This window comes from Phascolarctos cinereus, unplaced genomic scaffold, assembly GCF_003287225.1.
Source record: "Phascolarctos cinereus isolate Bilbo 61053 unplaced genomic scaffold, phaCin_HiC Scaffold_3;HRSCAF=262, whole genome shotgun sequence".
In the NCBI taxonomy this organism is placed as follows: domain Eukaryota; kingdom Metazoa; phylum Chordata; class Mammalia; order Diprotodontia; family Phascolarctidae; genus Phascolarctos; species Phascolarctos cinereus.
Window position 1 is genome coordinate 4928066 of NW_027555736.1, and position 26643 is coordinate 4954708.

General features: G+C 45.0%; 1 protein-coding gene and 1 pseudogene across 1 annotated transcript in view; both read left to right on the top strand.

Moving 5' to 3' along the window:
- Positions 1 to 25842, top strand: part of CUNH10orf143 (chromosome unknown C10orf143 homolog) — a 42913-nt gene extending 17071 nt beyond the window's left edge. Inside the window, exons 2-4 of the mRNA XM_078150651.1 lie at positions 5733 to 5897; positions 6005 to 6067; positions 25691 to 25842. Coding sequence (XP_078006777.1) covers positions 5733 to 5897; positions 6005 to 6067; positions 25691 to 25699 — 237 coding nt within the window. The 3' untranslated portion in view covers positions 25700 to 25842. The remainder of the gene's footprint in view (positions 1 to 5732; positions 5898 to 6004; positions 6068 to 25690) is intronic.
- Positions 6171 to 7390, top strand: LOC144456212 (uncharacterized; annotated as a pseudogene).
- Positions 25843 to 26643: the final 801 nt, after the last annotated feature.

Genomic DNA, 26643 nt, shown 5'->3' on the forward strand with positions numbered 1-26643 from the left:
CATGCTATTGGCTCTTGGTGACAATACTCCTTAGTGTTGACTCTCTCATTAGAATGTAAACCAGTGCTTTGAGTGGAATTTCCAGTAAAGTGTTAAGCCATTTAAAAAAATTCTCCCTCCCTTAACTAGATTTCGTTCATTAAGCTCATTCATGTAGCATCACTTTCAATAAAGAAAAGATGTCACCTAACAAAGGGCCCATGGGGTTTTCCTACCAGAGGGTGGCTTGCTTTGCTAGGACCTTCTGCAACCACTGCTTCCCTTTCTAAACTTGCATCTTTTATTTTTGGTTACCATCATTTGGGCACCATGATACATATTTTACATCTTAATGTCTCTATCTTATTAAATATTTTCTATACCTCAGCCCTGCTCTCTGTTTGAGCTGTTCTCCAGTTAGGTCACTGTTTTATTGATCTCCTTCAATTATTCCTAAGTAATGGAATCTTTATATGGATGCAGGATTTTCATTTGGTTTATAGACTGCAAGTGTCCCTTCAGTTTGGTGCTAAATCTTTGTCTGCTATTATGAAGGCTGGCAGATCCCTGGTAGAAGTGATTGGGACCAGTAATCTATTTACCACAGGAAGCCCCTGCATTAAATGTTTATGCAAGATCCATTAAGGTTAAGCCAGGCCAAGTCATCGCCACTGCCACAACAAGCGTGGAGTTCAAAAAGTCACTCATCGCACAGCCACACCACGCAGCGAGGGCACAGGGCTTGGAGTCAAGAAGACTTGAGTTCAAATGTGACTTCAGATATTACCTGCTGTGTGACCCTGGTCAAGTCACTTTACTTCTGCTTGTCTCAGTTTCCTCATCTGTAAAATGGGGATAAAAATAGCACCTTTCTCACAAGTTGTTGTGAGGATCAGATGAGATAATAATTGTAAAGCTATTAGCACAATGCCTCGCACCTACTAAGCACTATAGATGTGTTAGTTGTTGTTGTTATTAAATTCACTCAGGAAACACACACACCTACTGTGTGCAAAGTACCAGAGCTGCAGAAACAAAACACGAAACCATCCCTTGCTGCTGGACACTTATTCTACTGGGGGATGTCCCATTAAGTAGGATAGGAGTTAGAGCGTGATGGAGACCAAAGGGAAAATGGCCCAAATTGTCTGAGACTATTTGACGTAGAAGAGAGCCTCGTCAGCTGGAGTGGGGAGGTATGTATACTTATATATACCTACACATATATGTAAGTGCATGTATATTTGTCTCTTCAGAATAGATCTATAAATATAAACAGAATAAATGCAAGGGAACAGTTACAAAGGTGGTACCCAAGTGAAAGTTTGTGGAAGGCAGGGCTTGAGCTGCCTCCTGAAGGAAATGAGGGGTTCTTTGGGATGGAGGTGAGGAGGGAATGGGTGCCAGATGTGGGTAGGGCCTGAGGAAGAGGCTGGAGTGCGAGCCCCGAAGATAGAAAAGGATTCTTGGCATACTCGAAGTTGGAGGGTTGCAGGGTGGCTGCTGGATCCACAGAAGCAGGAGATGGGGTGGGGGTGGGGGAAATGTGCTTGTTGGGCTAGATCAGAGGTGTCAAACACAAATAGAATCAGGACTACTAAACCATATTCACATGAACATTATCTATGTTTTATTGTATTTTTATTTCTTCTGTTCAGCATTTTAGTCTAATTCTAGCCACCCTGGGGAATCTTGTGGTGGGCATTTGACACCTCTGGGCCAGAATGTTGAGTGCATGCAGGGAACCAAGGACACACTGTGCTGGGAGAGGAGGTAGAGCTGGCTTGTAGAGGCTTCAGATGCTTGGCCAAGGAACCTGCCCCGCTGCCCCCCCCACCCCCCCACCCCGCCCCAAGGCAATAGGATTTAGTCCCTAAAAAATCACTGAAGGTCGTTAGGTTGTTGAGTAAGGGAGTGTGAGCTGGTGAGAGCTGTTGTTAAATCCGGGGAACTTTTTGGAGGGTGGAGAAGTTAAAGGTTGGAAGACCAATTCAGAGACTATGACGAAATCCTCCCCACTCCCCCTGGCAGAGCTATGGAACCCGTAGAGCAGCTTGGGCTAGTGACAGTGGAAATCTGGTCACAAATCCTCTAAAACCTCCTGAAATGTTGTCATCCAACTTCTGCTTCCCATCGTGAGGGGTTTAGGTATCCCACCGGGCTGTTCATTCTGCTTTTTGGAGGATCCTTGTTGGTAGAAAATTCTTCCTTATGTCCTTTGTACCTCTCACCTCTTGTTCCCAGCTCACTCTCTTTTGTCAACTCTTCAGATAATCAGAAGACTTGGGTCATCCCCATCCCCCACCCCCCACCCTCCCAGGCAGGTCTCTTCTCCAGGTTCAAACACTCCCAGGTCCTTCAGTTCTTCCTCTTCTTCTGTTCTCTGATTGTCTTGGTATCCCTTCTCTGGGCAGATTCCAGTTTGGAGCTATCCACAGAAAACATAGTGGTTACTACTGACCAGAAGGTCTCAGGAGTGACTGAGCCTGTAGAATCCTCCTATTTCTACACTCTATACTTTTACTGTAGCTTAGTCAAACTGCATTTAGATTTTTAGTAGCTGGCTCACACTGCTATTTCATAGTGAGCTTACTTACTGTAAGCTGAAACCCCCAAGTCCTTTTCACCTGAAGTAATGTTTGTTTTGGAAATCTAAGCACAGAATTCTCTGTTTAAGCCTTTTCAGTTCCATCTCATTCAATTTGCCCCATCATCCCAGCCTGTCAAAGTCTTTTTGGATCCTGTTTCTGTTATCCAACGTATTAGCTACCTCTCTCAGCTTTGTATCATTGACAAATTTGATAAGCTTGCCTTTTATGTCTTCATCTAAGTTATTAATAAAAATGTTGAGTACATCAGGACCAAGGACAGATTCCTCTTGTTTGCCACTAGAAACCTCCCTCCAGGGACGTTGATGTTGATTCACTAATTAGCATATATTGAGTACAGTCACAGAGCCAATTACAAACATAACTCCTATTATCTAGCCCATACTTCCTTGTCTCATGATTCTTTCACTTCTTGCTGAAATCAAGGCACATTTTCACCATTGGGAAAGGAAATGAAGTTAGCTTGGCACTGGTAATTAATGATAAGCCCGTGCTAGCTTCTTGTACTCACCTGAGTGATCAAGAACCATCCTCTTAATTCTGTCTTTATGCAGTTTTGCCAGGGTTGACATCAAGCCCTCCATCCTATAGCTTTCGTGATCCACAATTTCTTCCCTTCAGAAACTGGTATATTGGCTAGTCAGTCTCCAGGCTCTGACACTCCACTTCCCAGGATCCCTCACAGATTGCCAACAGCAATGCAACAAGTATATTTGCAAGCTTACCAAAACCCTAGGGTGGAATTGCTCTGGACTAGGAGACTCAGGTGAGGCATCAGTGGATCCCCGTCCATCATGGCTTTCGTTTGCCTCTTAGCCAAATTGAAGTGACCCCTTCCTGCCTGAAGTCCATTCCCCTTGATAGCAATCATAACTACAACTCTCCAATTTTACTTCCATTTTCTTTCGTTGCCATCATACCTTGTGTCCCAAGCAGTGGGGCCAACTCCTTTCTGGCTTTTCTCCTGGCTGTGAACATTCAGGTGTACATTGCCTGGGACTGTATTGTCACAACCAGAGGCACAAGCAGCGTATACTGGAATAAGTGCTCATTCTGGAGTTGGGAGCCTGGGCTCAGACCCTGTGGGATTCTGTTGCTCCTGACTGTGTCTGACTTGGAGGAAGTTACTTAATAAGTGATTGGACTAGATGACCCCCGAGGTCCCTTAGAGCTCTGAAGTTAGGATTCTGTGGTTTAACTGACACTCTTGGAGCCATCCACCTATGCTGGGCTGCTCATCCTTTCGAGATCTGGTCCTGGCCTTTCACAGCTCTCGGCCTTTGTGCTGAAGGTCTTCTGTGTCTGGAACCATCCTTTACCCCTCCCATTCCCCCCATCTCTTCCAATGAAATCTTCAAAACCTAGTTCGTCTGCCAGGTCCTACGTAATCACTTTTCCTTATTTCTTCCACCCTTGACTAAGGGTGAGATCTCCCTTCCTGAGTGTCTCAAACCCCCTTTGGGCCTCTCCTTTGTATACCTAGAGTCTATGCCTACACCTACATTCATACCCATGTATATATGTATATGTATCTGTGTGACCACGTAGCATAGTTATTAGCGTGCCTGTTCAGGCCTCCTCCCACCTCCTCCTTTCAGGACTGTAAGCTCCTTGTTTTACCTTTTTTTTTTTTTGTGCTAGGCAATGGGGTTAAGTTACTTGCCCAGGGTCACACAGCTAGTGAGTGTTCTGTGTCTGAGTCCGGATTTGAACTCAGGTCCTCCTGACTCTAGGATTGGTACTCTATCCACTGCCCCACCTAGCTGCCCCTTCCTTGTTTCACCTTTGATCTTCACTGCCTGACATAGCACCTACACGGCAAAATCATATGCTTTAAAAAATGTCATTTGAATGGAAATATAATATTTAGTCTGGAGAAAATAAGATGAAGGGAAGCTTATGGGGAGAGGACCCTAGAGATCATTTACACTGCCTCTTCAATTGACATATGTGGAAACTAAGGCATATTGAGAGGTGATGTGATTGGCACGTCACACAGGTCCCTGCCAGTGGGAAAGCTTTTCCAGCACCTTATTTTTATTGATATATTTTTTGCATCACCTTTCCAAATTTTTATCTTATATCTATCTATCTATCTCTTTTCCTCCTCCCCTACTTCCCTACCTAGCAAGACCTCTCTTGTAACAAAGATTTAGAGAGAGGAGAAAAGCTCAGAGAGACTGACACACCAGTTGTTTCTGACAGTGTAGGCAATATTCCACACCCATAGACTACCACCCTATTAGTTCTGCAAAAGATTGAGGGGAGGAGGGAGATAGAGCTTTAAATCCGTGATTCTTCCCTGGGGGCAGGAAACATTACATCAGAGATTTTCAGTGGGGGGGTTGTCCCCCCTCCTTAGGCTTCATGATCTCTGTATCTTGCACATCGAAGATTCTCCGATCCTCCACCCATGAGATGCTGCCTGTTAAGCCCTTTGCATGCCATAAAGCACCATGTGTCAGCTGTTATTGTTGTTGTGGTTATTAACAACAATGATTACGATTACCTGTGAGGAGCTGCAGACAATGTAACAGGAGATTTCATGGGTTAATGGTTTCCCCCACCTTATCCCCCCATAATGTTAGAGAATTCTTCTCATTTATCTTTTTTAATTGATTTTTGAAAAGAAAACCAGAATGCTGCCTTTCCCCAAGGTTAACGGTGCATACCATGTGAGTAATTTTGTGGACGGATACAATTCACTTGTTTCCTGCCTTGCATGAAGCCAGGGAGGGGGGGATTCTTCATGTTTGCTAATTGTCCAGTCCTTTACAAGTTGACATTTAGGTGAAATGTTGGGAGCGGCTCATGGGACATCTTGAACAAAATGAATGCCTTTGGCCCATTTTCAATATCAATAATCTAATGACACTGGTTTGTGTCAGAGCTGCCGAGAAGGTTCTTGGAAGCGCAGACTTTGGTCCTATAAAACCAAATATCCCGGCAGTGCTGGAAATAATGACATTAAGTACAATTGATAGTGGATGTTTCTGAAAAAGATAAAGTTTGAGTCGAGCTCCTCCCATGCATTGCCAAGTTTTCTAGCTCCACAGGGGTCTGGGGCTGTTGCTGGAATTTTCAGGAAGCAAATTAAATTAGAAAGGCTCCCAGTTTATGAGCTGGTTTGCTCGTCTGTTTCAGAAACGGGCACGTAGGAGCATCGAAGCTGGTCCTGGGGAGGACACTGACCGGGGGCAAAATGAACTGCTCCAGGGGTGCTGGATTACAGACTGGGGCTTGGAATCCAAGGGCTTCATTGCACAGGAGAGCCTGCCTGGAAATATCCAAGGCAGACAGAGCTCAGTGGTAGGTGCCCATTATCCCCAGTGTAATGTTAAATCTATTTAAATATTTTTTTAAAAAGCATCAATAATTATGGTTCTGATTCATCCCCTGTGTGATTTGTTAAATAGATTTCTGCCAACAACGAAAGGCGTCCCACCCAGCCTTGCTCACGATGCCTCGCCGGCGAGTCTGTAAGTGCCTTCACCTCCTTGCTGTGACATCAAAGATAGGCTTGTTCCTAAATATTAGATCCATAAAGCAAAGTTAATAAAAACCACAATTACGTTTCCCAGGAATGAGCAACGTAAATAAAAGGAGGAAGATTGATGGAGCCGTTCTGGAGCTGGGCGCCAACTCCAGGGTGTCTGGCTATGGCCCCGGGAGAGAAGTCACAAAAGTGTCTTGAAGGTCTCCTAGAAAGCACAGTTGGGAAAGTAGCCAGCCATTTTTGGAGAGAAAAATACCCCTTTCCCAGCTGCCCTGAGAACTGGCTGAAAATATGAGGCTTTAAAGACAGTGTCGCCGAGGAAAGGACCTAAACGTCTTCCTGAAGATTATGGTTCTGTAATAGATAAATCCATAACTGCTCATAAAATATAGGCATATGTCTAAATACGTGCACACTGACACACATGTGATTACGGACACATGCACAGATGTATATGTAGGGACACACGCATAGACATGTATGTTCAGAGGAGCCGCAGTGCTTCTTTGCTTCTGTCTCTCCAAACTTCTCTCCTTTCTCCTCTCCCCCTCCCCCAAAGAAGTCAGATAAACCCCAGGTCTGGCCAGGAAGGACAATAGCCTGAACCCTTTGCTCTGCCAAGGCGATTCCAGTTCAAGAGTGCCCAAACTCTGAAGAGTTCACTTCCCTCAAGCACGTTGAGGATTTCAAAGCACTTTCTGGTCAGGGACGTGGTGAGTCAGGGAAGACCAGTCATTCTGCCTGCTTTGACTGAGGAAAAACTGAGGTTCAGGAGATGAAGGGGCTTGTGTATGTACACGCAGGTGATTGCTTGTGTTTAAGAGGGAATTCAGACCTGGGGCTCTGAACGGAGAGCTCATCTCTCTTCCCCCCGGCCCACTTGTGCAATGCTGTTATTGTTGATGTTTGAAAATGGCCGTTAAAGCAAGTTTATGTGTGTGTGTATGTTTATGTGCATATGTGTATATCCAGACAATACATATGTGTATAAAAAGCACACATATGTGTATGGTACGGATTCATGTATATAGACACACAGCGTGTCTGTCTATTGAGGACCAGGCTTGTGATTTTATTATTATTGGGAACTCCCACAAGCATCTTGAAGCTCCCCAACCAAGGCGTGTCTCCCTTCTCTACAGCTTAGAGCCTTCGGGAATTCCTCGGGATCCTCCGAGCCTCTGGGACTGGCTCAGGGCCAGGGGCAGGATTCCTAAAGGAGCCGCACTTTGTCTTCAGGGGCCACTGCCTCTGCAGTTCGTGTTCCTTCAGTGAGCTGAGTGGCCTTTGCATAGACCTTTGTTAAGCTCCTACTGTGTGCTAGGTGCTCTGCTTAGTCCTGTGGCTGCAGTTGTTTCTGCCCTCAAGAGGTCTATACCCTTTTCCCCTTTGTTGTTGGAGCAAGCATCTTATTGGGGTAAAATCTGCCTTAACCTCAGGCCTGCGGAAAGGGGCCTAGGGCTGGAATGGGCCTCGGAGGACTCTGGTCCAGCTGCCCCATTGTACAGATGAGGACACTGAGGCCCCAAGAAGTGCTCTGCCCAAAGTCACAGCAGGGTCCTCTGACTCAAATGCTCTTCTCACCAAAAAACAAGGCTTTTGTTTTGCTTTTAAAAGATTCTCCCTAAAAATTCTCAGCCGCAGAGAAAGGGCATTTTTCTGGTTTTGACTGGCAGAGGAGTATCAGCATATTACATACACTAATCAGTTTGCCGGTTTTGTGTCCTCTTGCTTCCTCAGAGACAGGTCAGTTCAAGGAATGGCCTGAGGAAAAAGGTTTTCCATCTAAGGCCAGCAAAATCTGATCGACTCTGACCCCTAGTGACAGCTGTCACCCTGCTAAATCTCTGGCCCCCTCGGCTGAGAGGGGACATTCTGCACATTGGCAAGAAATAAGCTCAGGCTAGACCCCATCTGGCAAAAGCAATGGTTTCTTCCTCTTTGGAGGCCCCGTCCTGGTTGGAGGCTGCTTCCTTTGCAGCCCCTCCCAGCTGGGGCAGCTGGAAGAGGAGCCAAGGATGGGCCCCCGACTCCCTTAGGATTGGGGTTAGCCAGTCTCAGCTGGGTCCTGTGGTGGAAAGGGCAGTGAGGAACGACATAGAACCTCCTGGCTGTGCCAAGTAACCTTCGCTCCACCAGATCCAGCAAGCATTTATTGAGCTCCTGCTCTGTGTCAGGCTAGGAGATTCAAAAGAAAGAATGAAAGAGTCCCTGGCCACCTTCCCATCTCCATCTCTACCTTTGAAGATGCCTTTGAATAGTTTCTCTTAAAAAATAGGAGACTTAGACTTTGTGTGCCCCACCCTCATGGGACAAGCAGAAGCATGTTCTGAAGGTGCAGTCTACTCCATCCTCCATTGCTGACAAGGGCTCAGGGTGGTCAGTGCTACCCCTGCTTTCACCAACCCCAGGATCTCCTCCTTTATTCAGAGATAAGGAGTGGACCTAGGAGCAGGAACCTGCCTCAGTACATAAAAGTGTCATTTTTGTGGTGGTTAATTTCCCATTTGCTTTTTCATTTACATTTCAGAAACTGATGTGTGTGTGTGTGTGGGAGGGTGTTATATGATTTTTTTTTTATTTGCAGCTATTTTCAGCACAATTTTACATAGGCAGAATTGTCTCAATATTTACATCCACTTTTTCTAAACCTTATGTAAATAAAGACTGAAATGTGAATTTGGAAAGCTGTGCCTTTTGGCATTTGGACAGAAGAGATCATTTTATATCTTCTTTTTCTAAAGCCATAGCTACTTTCTATTGCAGTCTCTGGAAAAGGTAGTTTGGGGGCCCAGTGGAGAGAGTGGCAGGCTTGGAGTCAGGCCCTCCTCAGCCATGAGTTAGCATTGGGATCTTGGCCAAGTTTTTCATCTCTGTCAGCCTCCTCTCCTCTTTAATAAAAAGGAGATAATAATGTCCCCTAAATCATAAAGTTATGGTGAGGAAGCTAAATGTAAAACGCTATAAACATGTTAGCTATCAGGAAGAACAACAATAATCAATGTGGCTTGTTTTTTTTTAAAATTCAAAGGGACAGAATTTCTTGTTGGAAAAATGGAAAACAAATCTGCTTCCCCCTGCCCTCCCAATCTGGCCAGAGATTTGAGTCATTCAGCAGGGGCATTATCTCTTGGGCGGACAATTTTGCAGGGAACTTCTTACAAACATCCTCCACCCCCCTTGCACGTACACCTAGGTGGTCTCCTGGCCTGGATAAGGCCAAATGAGTTGTGGGTAGCTCATGAGCAAAGTCAAACCAGCTAGGCCACTGTCTTAACCAGTAGACTTTCCTTTCTTCTCACAAACATCCCACATGTCCTTGGGAAGGCTCCCCAGTGGATCTGGTGGACCAAAGCAGCCCAAAGCCAGGAAAACTTCAGGCTTCTGAGCAATTGGTATCAAAGCAGTTGGCCTTAGGGTTGGTAACAAAGAGACCCCTCCTCTCCTTTATCTGGGGGTAGTTCTGGCTGATGCCAGTTAGGGAGGCTTAACCAGGCCGACAAAAGGTCTCCAAAATCAGCCAACAAAGATTTTAGAAAGAGAAGAGGATTTGGAGGCAGAAAGCTCCAGGCCAAGAAGATAGCCCTCATCTAGCCAGCCAGCTCACTTTGGGGGGAAGTGTTGGTGGGGAGCAAGGTGGGGGGAGGGGGAGATAATCATTCCATCACTATGCTGTTGGCCATCATTGAAGGTTAGCAAAGGGTTGCTAGAATCCTCACAAAAGAAGGGGCAGCCTTTGGGCCTTCTCCAGACAGCTCAAAGGATGTTATGAGAGTGAGGGATGGGTATGTGCATGGTGCAGTCAGATTTACCAGAGCAGTTATGGGCTGTGTCTCACTTGGGCCTCACAGGGTGGTTGTAACACCCAGGCGATTATCATCTCCATTTTACAGAGGGGGAAACTGAGGCTCAGCAGGGGAAGTGCCTGGTTCAGCCAGGTCCTCTTGCCTCCTTGTTTGGCACCCTGCCCACTCTGCCACCCTCCTGAGGATCCCCTCCTCCGAAAAGAGGAGCGCCATGAGTAAGATTGTGTTGAGCTGTGCTCCGCATCGCCAGGTTCGGGGCTCTCAGCCAAGCATGATTTAGTCTTTGGAGCATGGACAGACACTTCAAGGGTACAGGAGTATCTGGGGTTCTAGCCAGAAGTGAGCCCTCTGCTCAGAGGGTGACCCTAGAAAAGTATGTTTTATGGACAAAAGGCAGCTCAGTGAGATGGTGGCCAGGGCACTGGAGTCCGGAAGGCCTGAGTTCAAATCTGGCCTCAGATACTAGCCATGTGACCCCAGGCAAGTCATTTCACCCTGTTTGCCTCAGTTCCTCATCTGTAAAATGAGTTGGAGAAGGAAAGGGAAAGCCAGTGTCCTTGCCAAGAAAACCCCAAATGGGGTCATGAAGAGTCAGGCAGCATTGAAATGACTGAGTAACAACAACACCAACAACATCAGGTCTTTATCATGCATGATGATGTGACGGGGGGGGGGCACGTGTCGTCCTGTGATGGCCTCCGATTATATCATCTCCCTGTCCTAAAAAGAATCCTACTGTGTGTGAGGAGCCAGTGGAGGTTTCTGGGGTGGGGGTGGGGGTGGAATCGAAGAACATCCCAGCGGGTTAATAGTGACTATTTTTTATGGCATTAGGATAAAGGGCAGGTGAGCAGCAGCCGTTTGTCAAAATGGAACAAAAAGCAAGAAAACCTTGGGCTGTCTTCATTCACATCAAGTGATCCCAACAGCATTTATGTAGCGCTCTATGGCTTATGAAGCACTTTACATGTGCTGTCATCAACCCTGGGAGGCAAGTGCTACCATTACTCTCATTTGACATGTAATGAAGCTGAGCTTGCCTAAGGCCATGTGACTAATTGGTGTCAGAGGCAGAATTTGAACTGGGGTCTTCCAGACTCCAAATCCAGTGTTCTATCTACTGTACCACCACACTGCCAAGAAAGAGGGAAAAAAGGAAAGAATGAAATCGATGGAGCATTTATCAGACACTTAGGATATGTCAGGCCCTCTGCTAAGCCCTGGGGATAGAACTGGAAGAAGCTAGCCAGGCCCTACTCTCAGGCACTCACACTCTAAATGGGAGAGCTCAGAAGGCTCAGCTACAGAGTCTGTACGAAGCCCAAGGGTCCTTAGGTTCATCACAAGGTCAGATGGAGGACAGGTGTGCAGGGCAGAAAAACAAGTGCCCCTGGTAAGGCCTGGAGGTCCTCGGGACTCAGCGGCAGCGCAAAGGAGAAGGAAGGCCTGCTACTCCTTCATCTTATCAAAAGAAATAGGATTGTTGACTATGGCTCTCTCATTCAAGCCCTGTGACATGGTGGCCTGATGGCCACTCAGGGGAAGAGGGCAGGGGCCAGGGAGCGATGCATCTTCTCACCGCCTGGCCATCCTGGATGGGGTCTCCTCGGAGGACTGATCTAGCTCAGGCACCGAAGGGCTGGGCACCAAGTGATGGTCAACAAGCATTTGTTAAGTACCTACCAAGTGCCAAGCCACAACGACTCACAAAGCCACTTTCCAAAGCCTAGGTGAGGAGGAGTGGGGGAAGGGGAGTAGGGAGGGTGGCGTTGCAATTTGGATGGGAGGGCTGGAATGGTTGTACTTCAGATAGGAACCTTTTGAAGTTTAAAAACACTTAATTCATAGCCAGAGGGTGAAAGTCTGGGAGATGGGGCCTGCTCAAGACTCAAAGCAGAAAGCCCAACTTTTACTTCCCAGTGAAATCACAAGGGACTGAAAATTAAATGTTCTGAAGAGAAGAAATAATGGCCTTCAAATGAGAACTTAGGGCATTTCAGGAGACCAGAAAGCTAGGGCGTGATGGAGATAGCTGAGGCTGCGGTGAGGGAACCCTGGCCCTGCCCCCTTCGCTGGCGCCAGGGCTGGGCTGGTGGTGTGACGGTGGACAGGCTTCTCCCCCTCCCTTAGCCTTAGTTTCTAACTCTGTAAGATGAGGATTTGGATGAATCTGAATGTCTTCTCCTCCGTGATCTCTACAAAGTGTGGTGTTGTCATGACAGTCATACAATATGACCACTTTTCCTGGAGTCTTTGCAGAGAAAGTCACTTCTGCTTTGTGACCGTGGTAGGCCGTTGATGGGCTAGCTGGGCTGTAATACAGTATGGCCTCCCGAGGTCTGTTAGTGCAAAGCACAATCAGTACCCAGGAAGCAGAACCAGGCAGACAACATTTCTGTGTATTAATGCGGGAGCTTTTCAGCAAAGCATGAAGGAAGTAAGCCTGTAGCAGATGCCTCGCTTCCCAGACTGGCTAGGGATGGCTGTAGCTGGCTCTGCTGGAGATGACCCCAGCGAGGATGCCCTCTGCAAAGGCCTGCCAGGAGATGAGCATTGATTGAGTGTGATCAGTGGGGAACAGAGACAGAGTCACCAATTTTGGAAACAGGAATTTCTGAAAGCATGAGCTCATTGAGGGGGCAGGAGTTGGAGTGGCTTAAGCACCTACTGTGTTCCAGGCACTTTTGTAGTCTAGACAAAGGGAAAAGCATGCTCTGTCTCCAAGGATTCTATCATGAGAGGAAACATACATCATGAGATTTTATGGGAGAAGAATGAACCATCCTTGAAGACTGCTTGGCTGTGGGGATTGAGAAAGTACAAGAAGTCGAGGATGGTGCTGAGGTGGTCACCTGAGGTGTGATTGTGATGTGGACCTGTGAGTTCGCTGGTAATCAGGAATTCTGCATGAGGGAACACCCTCCACCAGTGCCTATAACTACCCTCTGCGATGTCAGCAGCCTTAGGGAGTTGCCCCAAAGCAGTGGTGGGCTGCCCGTGTTTGACGCCTCTGGACTCAAGCATTGAGTGACTTACCTGGGCTCATCCTGCAGCAAGTATATGTCATAGGACTTGAACTCAGGTCTTTCTGGCTTTGAAGCCAGAATCTTTTCCACATGGCAGGCTACCTCTGGTTTAAATAGGCATTTTTTAGAACATTGTGGCCTGGCCTTTTCTAGTGACTCACCTTTAAGCTTGGAAAGAAATACAATTAAGGAATTCCATTTCCACTCTGAATCAAAAAAAAAAATCAACCCACCTTTATTAAATGCGTCCTCTGTGCCAGGCACTGTGCTAGATATTGGGCATATGGAGAGAAAAAAGAAAAAGCCCCTGCTCCCGGGAGCTTCCATTCTATAGGGAGAGACAATGTGTGCCTGTGTAAGTCCAACCAGCTTCACCGAATAAATACAAGCTAATCTAGCAGTCATGGGGGTCTTAGTTACTGGTGGAAGAGGTCAGGAAAGGCCTGATGGGGGAAGCTGTCTCCAGGTCCATTGCTACGACAAAAACATTCAGAAATGCCAACAAGAATAAAACCTTAATCTTCTAATATTCACAGTTTAAAAAATTGATTAATGAGGCACTAACAAGAGATTTCTGCCCATGTCCCATCATCTGAGCTTTCTTAGAAAGCAAACAAAGACAAATACTAGGTCCCTGCCCTGTAGGAGCTCACAGTCTACTGGCAGATGTGGGGTTGGGCAGTAAGCCCATTTGGAACTAATTAGATGTGGGAGTTGAGAGAGTGAACAGTCAAAGTCTGAAAGGATGGTGGCTCCAGTCAGCTCGTGTGTGTGTGTGTGTGTGTGTGTGTGTGTTGTGTGTGTGTGTGTGTGATAGAATAGATGGACATGACTACTTATTACAAAACTGAGTTTGTTTCTCAGCCAATCCTTTTTCCTTCTTGTAGATTGGCATGTTTGTGAATAATTGTTAAGTTCATAATTTTAAAAATGATAAGAAAAAGAATGTTGTTGCCGTGACTGGTTTTAATTCTGCAGGTTGTAGTCAGGTCGGGGCCTGCCCTTTGAGGCAGGGTTGGTTTCTAGATGCCTTCACTGTCTCCTTGCATTTCTTTGTAGCCTTCATACTTGGCTTTTCTCACACTATACTAAGATTCTGTGCCGTTCCTGCCTGTGTGCTGAGTGACCTCTTGCTCTTGGGGCCCATGCCAATGCCCAGAGTTTTGCTACCAGATGTGATGCTGCCATGAATCCTTTTTGAACAAATAGTTCTTTTCCTCCCTATAAGTAATGTCCTCAAGGAAGAGGAAGAAGCTTGGCCACATACAGGGCATGTTGCGGCTGTCTGGCTCTGCCAACAGTATTATCATGTGTAGATTTCTCTACAGCTTAGACAGCATTGGAGTCCCTGGTTTTTGAGCACCTTCACCAAGGAATTTAGCCTCCAGAAAGAAGATGATAACAATCACTCACACTTCCAAAGGACTTGTTGGTGTTCACATTGCTTTTGTGGCCTTCTGTCATTTGCTTCTCACGGTAACTGGGGGAGATTAGCAAAGCATATGTCATGTCCATTTCACAGAGGAGGAGACTGAGGCTCAGCTAGCAGTGAGCTCTAGCTGGTTGAACAGTGCTTGGAAATCTCTTCTCAGTGACCATCTTGTGACTTGTGCGGGAAGGAATTCTGCATTTCCTCAGACTTGATTTTAAATACTAATCCATTTTCCATGTGGGTAGGTCCCCTTTGTACCTATGGCATTTTCAGCCTTTCTGGTCTCTCTCATTGGTACATCAGTAAGTTGATGACTCCACGTTGTAAGGAGGCAGGAAGACAAGTAAGACACTGGGTCAGGTTTGGTTCTTGCTGCAGACGTGTATTAGCTGGGTGACCCTGGCCAAGTCACTGCTTAGAGCCTCACCTTCCTTATCTGTAAAATGGGAGTAGTTCCTTCTTCAGAGTGTTGGGGTGAGAAAGTGAAATGGAATGTCTTGTTGTCTGGGCCCTCCCTCTCTTCCCAACCCTTAGCAACCCTGGATCTGTGCAGTCACGAGGCACCATTGGCTGCAGCCCTGCAGGAATGAGCAGGGGCTAGTCAGTTTGTGAGGATTTCTATTGTCCAGGTTACTCTGAAACGTTCCAGAGGCTTCTCCCTCTATCCTTGTAAATTCTTGGTCTGTTACTTGGAGAATGTTGCTTTTAGTGGCTTCTCTGTATTTGGGGCTGGGTGTCTACTCAACACTTTTGTTCTTTGTCCTGCTGACTAATGATGTGACCTTTCAAATTAAATTATGGCACATGGAGCTTTAGGGAGAAATCCTTACAAATGCAGAATCGTTCATTTTTCCGTGTATGCCTAGCTTTAGCCTGTCATTGAATTCTTTTCCACGTGAAATCATTTTTAGTGACGTGCGGTTGTTTTCCTTTTTTAAATTTTATTTTATCATTTTAGGGGCATTTTAACCATGCCATGAACTGTTAGAAGATACAAGTTGGCAAAGAAGGCCGAATCCAGTCTTGGTCCTGAATCCTCCGCATGGTGATGAATGTGAATCTCTTATGGATGGATTTAAGGGCCCACCTGTTCAAAGAACAGCCTGGATGTTATTTCCTGGGAAACTGTTTGCTCTCTCATTCAGATAATCCCCCAGTTCTCAGTTCTGGGGCCCAGAAGATCAACACCACTTCAAAATAACCTCCTTATTGTTATTCCTCACTCTTAAAATATGTCTTTTTGTAGAAGAGTGTGGAGTCATTAAGTCATGATCAATTTCGTATTTTTTTTAAAAAAGAAAAGGTTGTCAGGAGGATGACAATTCCTCCATGAGGAGGAATTTCTTAGAAATATGATGGCTTACAGTCCATGCCCTGGAGTAAGCCTGCTTAGCTCCTGTTAGATTATTTTGTCAAGAGCACTGACTTGTGTATATTCAAGACCACTTGTGTCCATTTTTAATAGCAGAAAATGTTATTTTCATATTATAAATGTGAAATTCTATTCTGCAGCATAAAACGGAATTTTATCATGGGAGAAATCACTCCATTTTTGTAATTCTTTATTTGGCTGAAGGCAAAGGACCATGTTTACAGTCAAATGGAAACACCCTCTTTTGCCAGGATTTTAATTCTCCCATTTCCAATGCTTTAGGTGATGGGTTTTGAGTTCAGAAATCTCTGTGAGGGGCCTCAGTCAGACAGCTGCTCAGGCTTCCAGGGGAGTGTGAGCTGATTAAGTCAGCCACAAATTCTGGAATGTTTCAGAATCAAAAGTGGGATGGAATACCTTGTACTCCCCATGCTCCCTGGATGGAATTCACATGAGGCCATGTTTTCTATCTCTGTTCAAGGCCATCTTGATGAGCCCAATGCGTAAGTCATCACAGATGACATTTTCATGTTGGGAAAAGGGAAGAAATGGAAGGCAAACTGATCGGAAGTGACTCTGCCGCTGCTTGTGGTCAGGATTCTCTAACATTACAAAGCATATTACAGTCATCAAGAAAGACTTAGGTCTCTGCTGCCAGAATCCTAAGGTCACTGGATGGATTTGGGTTTGGGAGATTTAAAAACAATATTATTAATGCTTTTGATGATACATGTAGGACCAAAAAAGCTGAGCAGACTCTGTGGAGAGGGACAGATGACTCCCTTCAGGACCCCCCACATGCTCCAGTAGGATCCTTCCCATGTCAGAGGGATCTGAGGAGAGCCCTCAGTGCATCCTATATGGGAAGGCTAGGGGAGGACGTGGAAAGAGGCTCAGAAGATGAGTAGATGTGGATGGGCTGAGGTCCACACAATAGGAGGCCATGCCTTCCTCAGGGAGGTCATGGATTCATTGGAGTGGAGGAATGTGGTTCTCAAGGCCATTTCGATATGCCCCCAACCACAACACCGATGAAAGAGCCAAACAAACCAAAGGCCTCATTGTCATTTCATTGTAATCTGTTCGTGGGCAGTGGGAGACAGGTAGAGGAGGAGAACCCGCTGCAGCCCTTTTCATACCCCAGGCAGAGCCACTTGATGTTGCCTCCATCAGCATTGTTTCCTAATGGTGTTGGTGATACATTGTAACCAAACTTAATCAAGAAACTGGTGTGATATTCCACTAATTGTCCCTGTGTAACCATGTGTCCCTTGCTCTGTGGCACTCATTGCATGCCCCCAGAGTCACTTTTTACAGCACCAGTCATTGATGGTAGGTGGGCTACACTTACTCAACAAGTTTATTTCTATTTCTGTGCCAAAAGTGAGGAACTGCAAAATGCTCAGATGACACAAAGCCTTTACCACTAGCTAATTCACAGACATTGTAAATGAATCAGCACTATCCGGTATTTCAAAGTTTAAAGGCGAAGAGTGACTCGAAGGTCGTCTTTTTAAAAATTGGGGTCATAAGATCATAAAGTTCAACAGGGACCTTAGGCACCAGGAAGCCCAGTCCAAAGGAGGTGCAGTGACTTGCTCAAAGTCCCACCGATTGCAGATATTTCATAGCCTGTGATTTCACAGATGAAGAAACAATCCCATACAAGACATGTGCTTGGTCGTCTAGCCAATTAGTAACATAGGCAAGAGTAGAATTCAGATCTCTTTGAGGTGGCACGATGAGGGCTACGGATCGACCAGACCTGGCTTCTGGTTGTGATTCTGGCCCTTTTTATTAGTATGACCTTGGGCAAGTCCCTTTGAGTCTTGGTGTCTTCATCTGCAAAAGATAGAGTTGGACTAAATGACCCCTGAGTGTCTTCCCAGTTCCAAACACAGTGCTCACCAAGCCTGGCTCTGTTTCCATAGCTCCACCTTCTCAGACATCCTGATCCTGACCTTGAAACTCCTCCTTCACAAGAAAGATTCGAGACACACACACACACACACACAGAGTATGTGAGAGAAAGCCCGGGCCAGGGAAAGTATTCCATCTTGGAGCCAGTGTTGTTATTCCCTTATCTCATAGAGCTTTGTGTCATCGTTTTTTCTAAGCAGCTAGTTAGGTCTTTACATGTTTAGTCTGTATGTATATACATATACACATACATACATACACACAAAATAAACGTATTGTCCCTAATTAACTAGGCCATTTCATCAGAATCACAAAATTTCATGAAGTCCTCAGAAGCCTTCTTCTCCAACCTGTACTCAGCAGGTGGTCATCTTACCTTTACCTGAGGCCATCCCTCCAATCAAAAGGAACCTACTACTTCATAAGACAACTCATTCCCAATTGGGATAACTTAATTGTTAGAAAATTCTTCCTTACATCAAGTGAAGAAATCCTCTGAGTTCCCACTTAAATGCTCCCAGTTCTGGCCTTTAGGGCTAAGCAGGAAAAAAAAAAGTGCTAATCTTCCTTCCCTATGAGAGCTCTTCAAAAGCTAGAAGAGTCTTATTAAGGCTTATCCAGGCTAAACATTCCCAGCCCTCCCCACTACTTGCTACCCACAGGGCAGGAAACTCCATCTAGCTGGGGCAGTGGAGCACCATTAGGAAGAGATGGCGGAGGGTAGCATGTACCGGACAGGTCGAACACAACCACCACTCAGACCACCATCTCCCTTCAGACTGTGATGGAGATTCTCCAGGGTGTTGTACTCAAGAGTCTTGGGAATAGGTCTTCAGATATCATCTTTGGAAGCAATCCCTCCCTCTGGAGATGCAGCCCTGGCAATTGCTCCCACGGGGGCTGCAGCCACAGCTGCTGAAGACACAGAAAAGGAAGTCCTTGCCATCAAAGTCCTTGGTCCTGTCAAGTGGCTCAGCATGTAAAACTGATTCTGTATCGTAGACTTAGAGATGAAAGGGGCATTAGAAATCACCTTGTCCAACCAGATTTTCCAGTTTCATTTTGAAACTGAAGTCCCAAAAGATTAAGTGATTTATTCAAGGTCACAGTAGGTAAGTAGCAGAGTTGGTTTTGAACCTAGCTCCTCTGACTCCAGATCCAATATTCTTTTCACTGCACCAGTCATGAGTGACCAGTCTTTGGGTCTGGCTATTCAGTTCTGAACCTATTAACTATACTGTCACAGTGGGCCAGAAATGCCCAACTCACTGCCTGAGGCCACATGCCTACAAAACCCTTAAAACTCCCCTTACTTCCTAAACCAGATGAAAATGTAATTAAGAAATGTTTAACAATATAAATGAAAATGCATTACAATATAAATAATGTTAACTTGTGGTTTTCTATACGCAGGCAGAAATCCAATCTATTTGAGGATGACACCACTGATTTAGGCCATCCTCCCCATCTTTTTCACAAGAATAACATGCAAAAATTTAGAAGGGGTTGTTAAAATTCCTAAAAACTTTAAGGAACGTGCTGTTAAAATCTGGGTAAATGACACCTTCAGTATTTGCCTGATGTGCCCATTTTAATGAGAGCTAAAGGGTCTGGCATAGCCTGTTCTTGCTGACACTCTGCTGGGCACTTCATAGCCAGCATTTGCTTTTCCAGCATTCGCTAACCATTCCTGCAGTTCCGTTCTTCAGTTTTGTCAAGCCAGAGTCATGCAGTGACCTGTAGTTTGCAGACATTGCTCTCTAACTTTTGGTGAAGATCAGGCCAGCATTTACCCTTTTGTCCTCTTGTGGTATTTCTCCCATTCTCCTTGATCCTTCTGAGACCTAATCAGGAAAAAGCTTTTATCCTCAGACAAGGTGCCAGTGGGCATGGCCACAGTTTCTAGAGGGCAATGCTTTCAAGGTTCTGAATGAAGGCTGACCTGCTTGTATGCTCACTGAGTTGATTGTAGGAATACCTTTTATGGGCCCCCTGCATCAGCGTTCCCCCTGCAGTAACCTGCAAACGTTTCTCTCTCCTGATCCTTTTGAATGAAGTATAAGCTTCCAGGGAAGCTGTCAGGAACGGGAATATTCGACAGGGGTACAACAAGCAGTTCAATCAGCGAGGCCGTAGGGAGTATGGAGGGGATTCACAGAAAACCAGTCTGGAGAGAAAAGTTTGAGCCAGACTGTGCAGAGCTTTGAATGCAAAACCTTGATCCTAGAGGTAATGTGAACCACGGAAACGCTGGGAGCAGCAATGTTGCACGAGAAGTGCGTATGCATTAAAATGTGATTGTAGCTTCTTAGGCAGGAGGAGTCGATGGCATTCACAGTGGGCACATTGCAGGAAGGGCAACTACGTTTTCCTTATTCCTCCCGAGCAGTCCCTCCTTTAGTCTTGATTTCCATGTGGATTTCCTTGAGAAAGATGGTATTGTATGGGAAGACCCAGCCTCAGATCCAGGAAGACCTGCAAGTCTTGCCTGTGACACATACTGAAAAGTTAGTTAACCCTTCAATGCTCTGGGCAATACACTTCTAGAGACTTTGCTGCCCTGCATTGGTGAAGGTGGTTTCCTCACTTGGGAATCTTTTTACTAATTAAAACATGATGTTGAGTCACCACCCTCACTGGTTCGGTGGCTAGAGCATCAAGGTTGAAGTCAGGAAGACTTGAGTTCAAATGTGACCTGAAATACTTACCTGCTGTGTGACCCTGGGCAAGTCACTTAACCTCTGTTTGCCTCAGTTTCCTCATTTGCAAAATGGGGATAATAATAGCACCAACATCAGGGTTGTTGTATATAATCATAAAGCACTTAGCATGGTGCCTGGCACATAGTAGGTGCTAGATATGGAAGCTATTATCATATTTATTATGTGTCTATGACTTGATGCATATTATCTATAAAATGGAGATAATAATAGTGCCTGCCTGCCAAGGTAGTCATAGGATCAAGTGAGACAATATTTGTAAAGCACTTTGTAAACCTTGAAGCTGTATCAAAGTCAGCCATTATTATTATCTAATTCAGGCAGTACATTTTTAGATCAGTAAACTGTAGCAAACACTTCAGACTTCAGAAACCCAAAAAGCCAGTTGGCAAACAGAACACCTCCCTTCTCCAGCCCGCAGAGGCATTGCTGCTGTTGACTGTCCGTGTCATCAAGAAATGTCATGTTAGTAATACAGAGAAATTTAATCCAGCATCAGTAGAAAACTCATTTGCTCCAGATCACATTCAGATGCCGGGGCCACAACCTTGTTTCCAGTCAAGGCCAAACCACAGTCTTGTCACATACACACACCTCCACTTCTGTGTTAACCTGCTCTCTGCTGACCTGTGATCTTGAAGGGCTGACCATTCTAGGACTAGAGACCTAGTTTCTGATCTTTCATTTGATATTTTGATATTGATGATGTAAAACACTCATGAGAAGAAGAGCTGAGGTTCTCACTGGAGTCTTAGCAGGTGTATAGGAATCATGTGTAAAATAAATGGTCGCTGACCCATCTCCTAGCACTGCCGTTTTACCACAAAACAACCACTGAATGTTATAAGTCAGTGGATAAACATTTATTAGGGCCTGTGCCAAGTGATGGAGGTCCCCCACCAAGGTCCAGGCTCTTAAGGAGCTCACAGTCTAATAGACAGGCTACAGACAAGCTCTAGACAGGCGACAGTGGAGCTAACCAACAGAGGAAGGCATCAGCATGAGGGGATATTAGGAAAGGCTTCCTTCCTGTATGTAGGAGGTGGGGTTTGAGCTGCTTCTAGAAGGAAGCCAGGAAATGGAGATGGGAAGGGAGACCATTCCAGGCATGAGATGCCACCAGGGAAGCCACCCTCAGCTGACACATGGAGCGTCTTGTACAAGGAAGAGTGAGGAGTCCTGTGCCCCTGACTCAAAGTGTTCATGGGGGAAGATGAAGCATGAGATGTACCAGCAGCCTGAAAAGGGAAGAGGGACAGGTGTTGGAGGGTTTTAAATGCCAAAGTAGATTGGATCTTTGAGCCTAGAGGGGAGAGGGAGCCAGTGGAGTTTGCCTACTACAAGAGTGATGTAGTCGATCTGTGCTTTAGGTAGATCATTTTGGCAGCTGAGTGGAGGATGGCAGGGAGTAGGGAGACACTTGTGACAGCCTTGTAAATAGTGCAAAATGCTTCGTATACATCCTGTCATTGGAGGCTTATAACAATCCCATGAAGTATGGACTACAAGTTTTATTGTCCCCATTTTGCGGAAGAGGAAACTGAGGCTCAAAAGTGGTTAAGTCACTTGTCCACTGCCACACAGCTTTTTAGTGTCAGAGGTGGTCTTCAAACCCATGTCATGCCTTCATGACTCCATGTCCAGCAGTTAAGGGGATACACAAGAAAATCCAGGTTCAGATTGCTGCTTGGAGAAAGGGGCTTCATAAAAAAATACAAGAAGGGTAGAAAGCAGAACTAACATATTGGAAAGGTACTGGATTCAGAGTCAGAAGCCCCGTATTGTAGTCTTGACTCTGACCCTTTCTAGCTGTATGGCCTTGGACAAGTCTTTTTACCTTTAGGTGAAGTAGCTAGGTGGTGTTGCGGTAGATTGAGGGCTAGTCCTGGGGTCAGGAAGACCTGAATTCAAATCCAACCTCAGATACTTATTAGTGGTATGACCCTGAGCAAGTCACTTAACCTCTGCCTCAGTTTCCTCATCTGTAAAATTGGAATACTAATAGTGCCTACCTCACAGACTTGTGAGCATGAAGACAATATTTGTAAAGTGCTCAGCGTAAAGTAGGTACTTAATAAGTCTCATCATCAGCCAAATGGGACGATGTTTGCCTGTCCACGTCACGGGGAGTGCTGTGAGCAAAGACACTTCTAAACCTCGAGGTGCTACTTTTGTAGATGTCATCGTTCTTGGATATTGGACTTTGACCATTTATAGTGAGATATGTTTTTTAATTCCTCAAATTAGTGTGTCTATCCAAGGATTAACTCTATCTCCTTATTATGGAGTAAATGATGTGATAAAAATAGAGCAGGCAGGGCTTCTGGTTGATTAGGTCTAAACTGTGCTTAATAGATTCACGTAGTACAGACATGATGGATGAGACTCTCAAAGTCAGTGGCGGAGGGCGAGGAGGGATGGGAATAACCATTTATTTGGCACCTGTGCTAAGTGCTTTACAAACATGCAAAACCCAGATGATGCGCCAGAGATGCTGCTATCCTGGACCCAAAGCTGGGAAGGGCCTGAGGAAGCTCTCGCTTTCATTTAAATCAAAGCCAAAGTCCTAAGATGGGAGATTCCTTGGCTAAGGTCACACTGGTGAGAAGGAGCAGAGTCGGGAGGAATGACCACTAGCAGGCTGAACTGAATTTAGGTCCAGACCTTTCAGTAATTCTGAACCACATTCTGAGATCAAAGCTTATCCCTTTAACATCAATATTCTTCCATTGAGATGAATCATAGAATGCTACAATCACAAAAAAAGACTGAGAATTGCAGGTGACCTGTAGGACAGTTGGAAGACACATGGTGGGTAATCAGACTGGAACATGTCACCTATGAGGAGGGGGTTGAGCAAAATGGTATAAAAGGTATCAAAGCTGTGTATGTGCAACAACTCCTTTATTCACACCTATGTTCAGCATGCTGTTTGGGTGAAAGCAATTATTGGAACCTGTTGCTTGAGCCCCCATTAATGTGTCACTATTGCTAGGTATACCAGAGACATGAAAGTCTTGCTGGAGAAAGCACTTAATTAACTTGAAGGAAGGTGAACAAGAAAGCAGTGAATCACTTGGCATCCAGACAGAAATGGATATAAATCTCCTCTGTCCCTAGGGGAGTTCCAGGCTAACTGCCCTTCAGTCCTTCTAACTGTAGCATAATAGGAAAATATATTCCTTTTGTTCTCACTAGCTGAGGTGTGAGATGAGCTGATTTGCTTCTTGAGCTCTTCCCCTTTAGGGCAGGTAGAAAGCTGTCTATCAGTTCTAATCTCAACCCTACTTCTGTCTTGAGATGTGAGCTCTCCTCTTGCTTCTCCCACTCACCTTGTTTTTGTGACTCTTTCTTAAACTCCCCCTGATAGGAAGCCTCATCATTCAATAGAAGGCTTTAGTTGGTGACACTATCAAGCTGCCTACTCATTCAGAACCTCCTAGGACATGTAGTCCAGAGAATTTCCTCCAGTAAATGAAGCTCTCTTGGTCCCAAGTATTGTGGGAAAATGGACATGTTCTCTACATATGATTAAGAAAGGATCAGTGATGGTTTCATGAGGGATGACAGAAGAATAGCCCAAGTGTTGACCTGGGGTACAGGAAAAGTAAGAAAGACCTGGTGGAAGGTCTGAGGTCCCCTGATGCATTCTCTGTAGAGAGAGCTTTTTGAAGGACATGGTCAGGAGTTGGATGGGATGAAAACATTTGAAGAGATTGCCATCTGTTATTACCTGCAAGAGGCCTTTCCTGGTCCCCCACTCCATTTGCAAGTGTCACCTCCCCCCAGCATTATCTGTCATCTACTTTGTTTCTCTTGTATTTCTCATTCTCATTCTCTTGAATTTCGTATTCTCTTGTATATTTCTCATTTATATAGACTGTCTCACCCATTAGAATGTAAGTTCCTCGAGGACAGGAACTGTTCTATTTATTTTTTCTTTGTGTCCCCAGTGCTTAGCACAGTGCCTGGCACATAGTAGGCACCTTATAAATGCTTGTTGACTGATTCTCCTATATTGGAAGAATCAGGGATTTCCTGAAGCGTTGCATAGTAAGAGCTCATGCATCAGCAGCACTTTGTGACTTACTAAGACTTTTCCATGCAGACCTTGGTTCTCTTGATCCTCATAATAACTCTGTGCGGTAGTTTCTATAGGTATCATCATCATCATTATTATTGTTCCCATTTTACAAATGAGGGAACTGAGGCACAATAAAATGGAGCTCCTTGGTCAGAATCACTCAGACAGTGAAGGGTGGAGCCAAGACTCATGGCCAGATCTGATCTCAAGTCCAGTGCTAGATCTTTTTTAAAGGAAAAGGGGTAGGGTAAGAGAGGGGAGAGGAGGAGGGGGCAGGGGAGATGGCTTCTAGAGGGCTGCAAGCTAGATACCCAGAGGCAGCTACAATGAATGAAGAAGGACAGTTGAGACATCAGAAGCTCCCAGATGACAAACTTAGGAAGGAACCAATTGGAAAGGAACGGTGTCTGGTCTGAAACATCTATCCACAAATGACCAAAGTTTAGACAACAAATAAGAGGGACTTGAATTCCTGAGACAGTGAGGCAAATTTAAACTTTATGATTGGACAATGGCTCTGGATGGTCTACCTTATTCAAAAGAATGAGTTAGGTAAAAGGGGCCGTGGGATAGGATTGCCCATTGAGAAGGACTACGCCTACAAGGAAATGAAGAGGAGGGGGCATGGTGGCACGGAATTGAGTGAAGGTCAGCAAAGGAGAAACGGGATAATAACATCACCTCCCTCTCTGGATTGTTGTGAAGTTCATACTAGACAATATTTGTCAAGTGCTTAGCACAGTGTCTGGCACATACCACACACTTAAGAAATGTTTGTTTCCTTCCTTCCATTAGAATAGAACCTCCTTGTGAGCAGGGACTGTTCTTGCTTTTTTTCATGGTAACATCAGTTCTTAAGGTAGTGCCTAGTATATAGTAAGCACTTAATAAATATTTGTAGATTGATTGATGAATGAATTCAAGTCAGTTGACTCAAATGCATTATATCCTTTGATACTGAAAGAACTAGCAGAATTGATTACTGAGCCCTATCAGGAGTATCTGAAAGTTCGTGGAACCTGGGAGAGGGACCCAAGACTAGAAAAGGGCAAATGTCATGATTTAAAAAAAAAAAAGGGACAGAAACAGAACCTTTAGGCCAGTGAGTTTGACTTGGATTCTTGGGGGAAATTCTAGAAAATATTATTAAAGAAGAGGTTAGTGAACCTCCAGAAAGCAAAGCAGTGACTGCCAAGGCAGTCATTAAGAACTCATGTCAGACTAACTTTTTCCTTTGTTTTCACAGGGTTACTAAACTGATAAATAAGGAGCATGCCATGGATATACTTTACCAACATCTTAGCAAAGCAGCTGATAATATATCTCATACTTATGGAGATGGCAGAACTATGAACCAGATGATCTATCACTTAATTAATAAACATTTATTAAGCATTATGTGTCAGGCGCTCTGGTAAGTGCCAGGGATACAAATGATAATATAATTCAGTGGGATTTAGAACTAACGGAAGGGCTAGACTCAGAAAGTTGTAGATGGTTCAATGTTGATTGAAGAGGAAGTCTTCAGTGGAGGGCCCCTATGGAATGTATATGAAAATGTACTTTTTACTATTTTTGTCGCTGACTTGGATAAAGATGCTGCCTCATTAAATGTGTGGATGACACAAACATGGAGGGAGGGCTTGTGCAGTAGGTGATAGCATCAGGACCCCGATGATCTTAACAGGTCATAGCAGGGTGTTAGACTTGCTGCCTGGCACCAAATACCTGATTGCAGCCAGAAGCAGATTAAACAATGTATGGGGAATATTTGACAAAATAAATAAAAATACAGTAAAGCATAGATAATGTTAACACATGGTTTTCTAAGTCATCATGCAGTCCCCAGGGATTGTTATGGACAGTCCAGTGTTTCTATTTGAGTTTGACATCTCTAGGCTAGAGCATTGGGCTGAAGCAAGATGAAGTCTGACCCTTGTGTTCAAAAAATTAATTTCACAAGTACAAGCTGGCGAAGACATGTTTAGACAGTTGTCTGAAAAAGATCTGGGGATGTTTCATTGTTCAGTCAGGCCTAACTCCTTGTGACTCAATTTGGGATTTTCTTAGCAGAGATATGGAGTGGTCTGCCACTCATTTTACAAATGAGGAAACTGAGGCAAACAGGGTGAAGTGACTTCCCAGGGTCCCACAGCTAGTAGGTGTCTGAGGCTGGATTTTAATTCAGGAAGATGAATT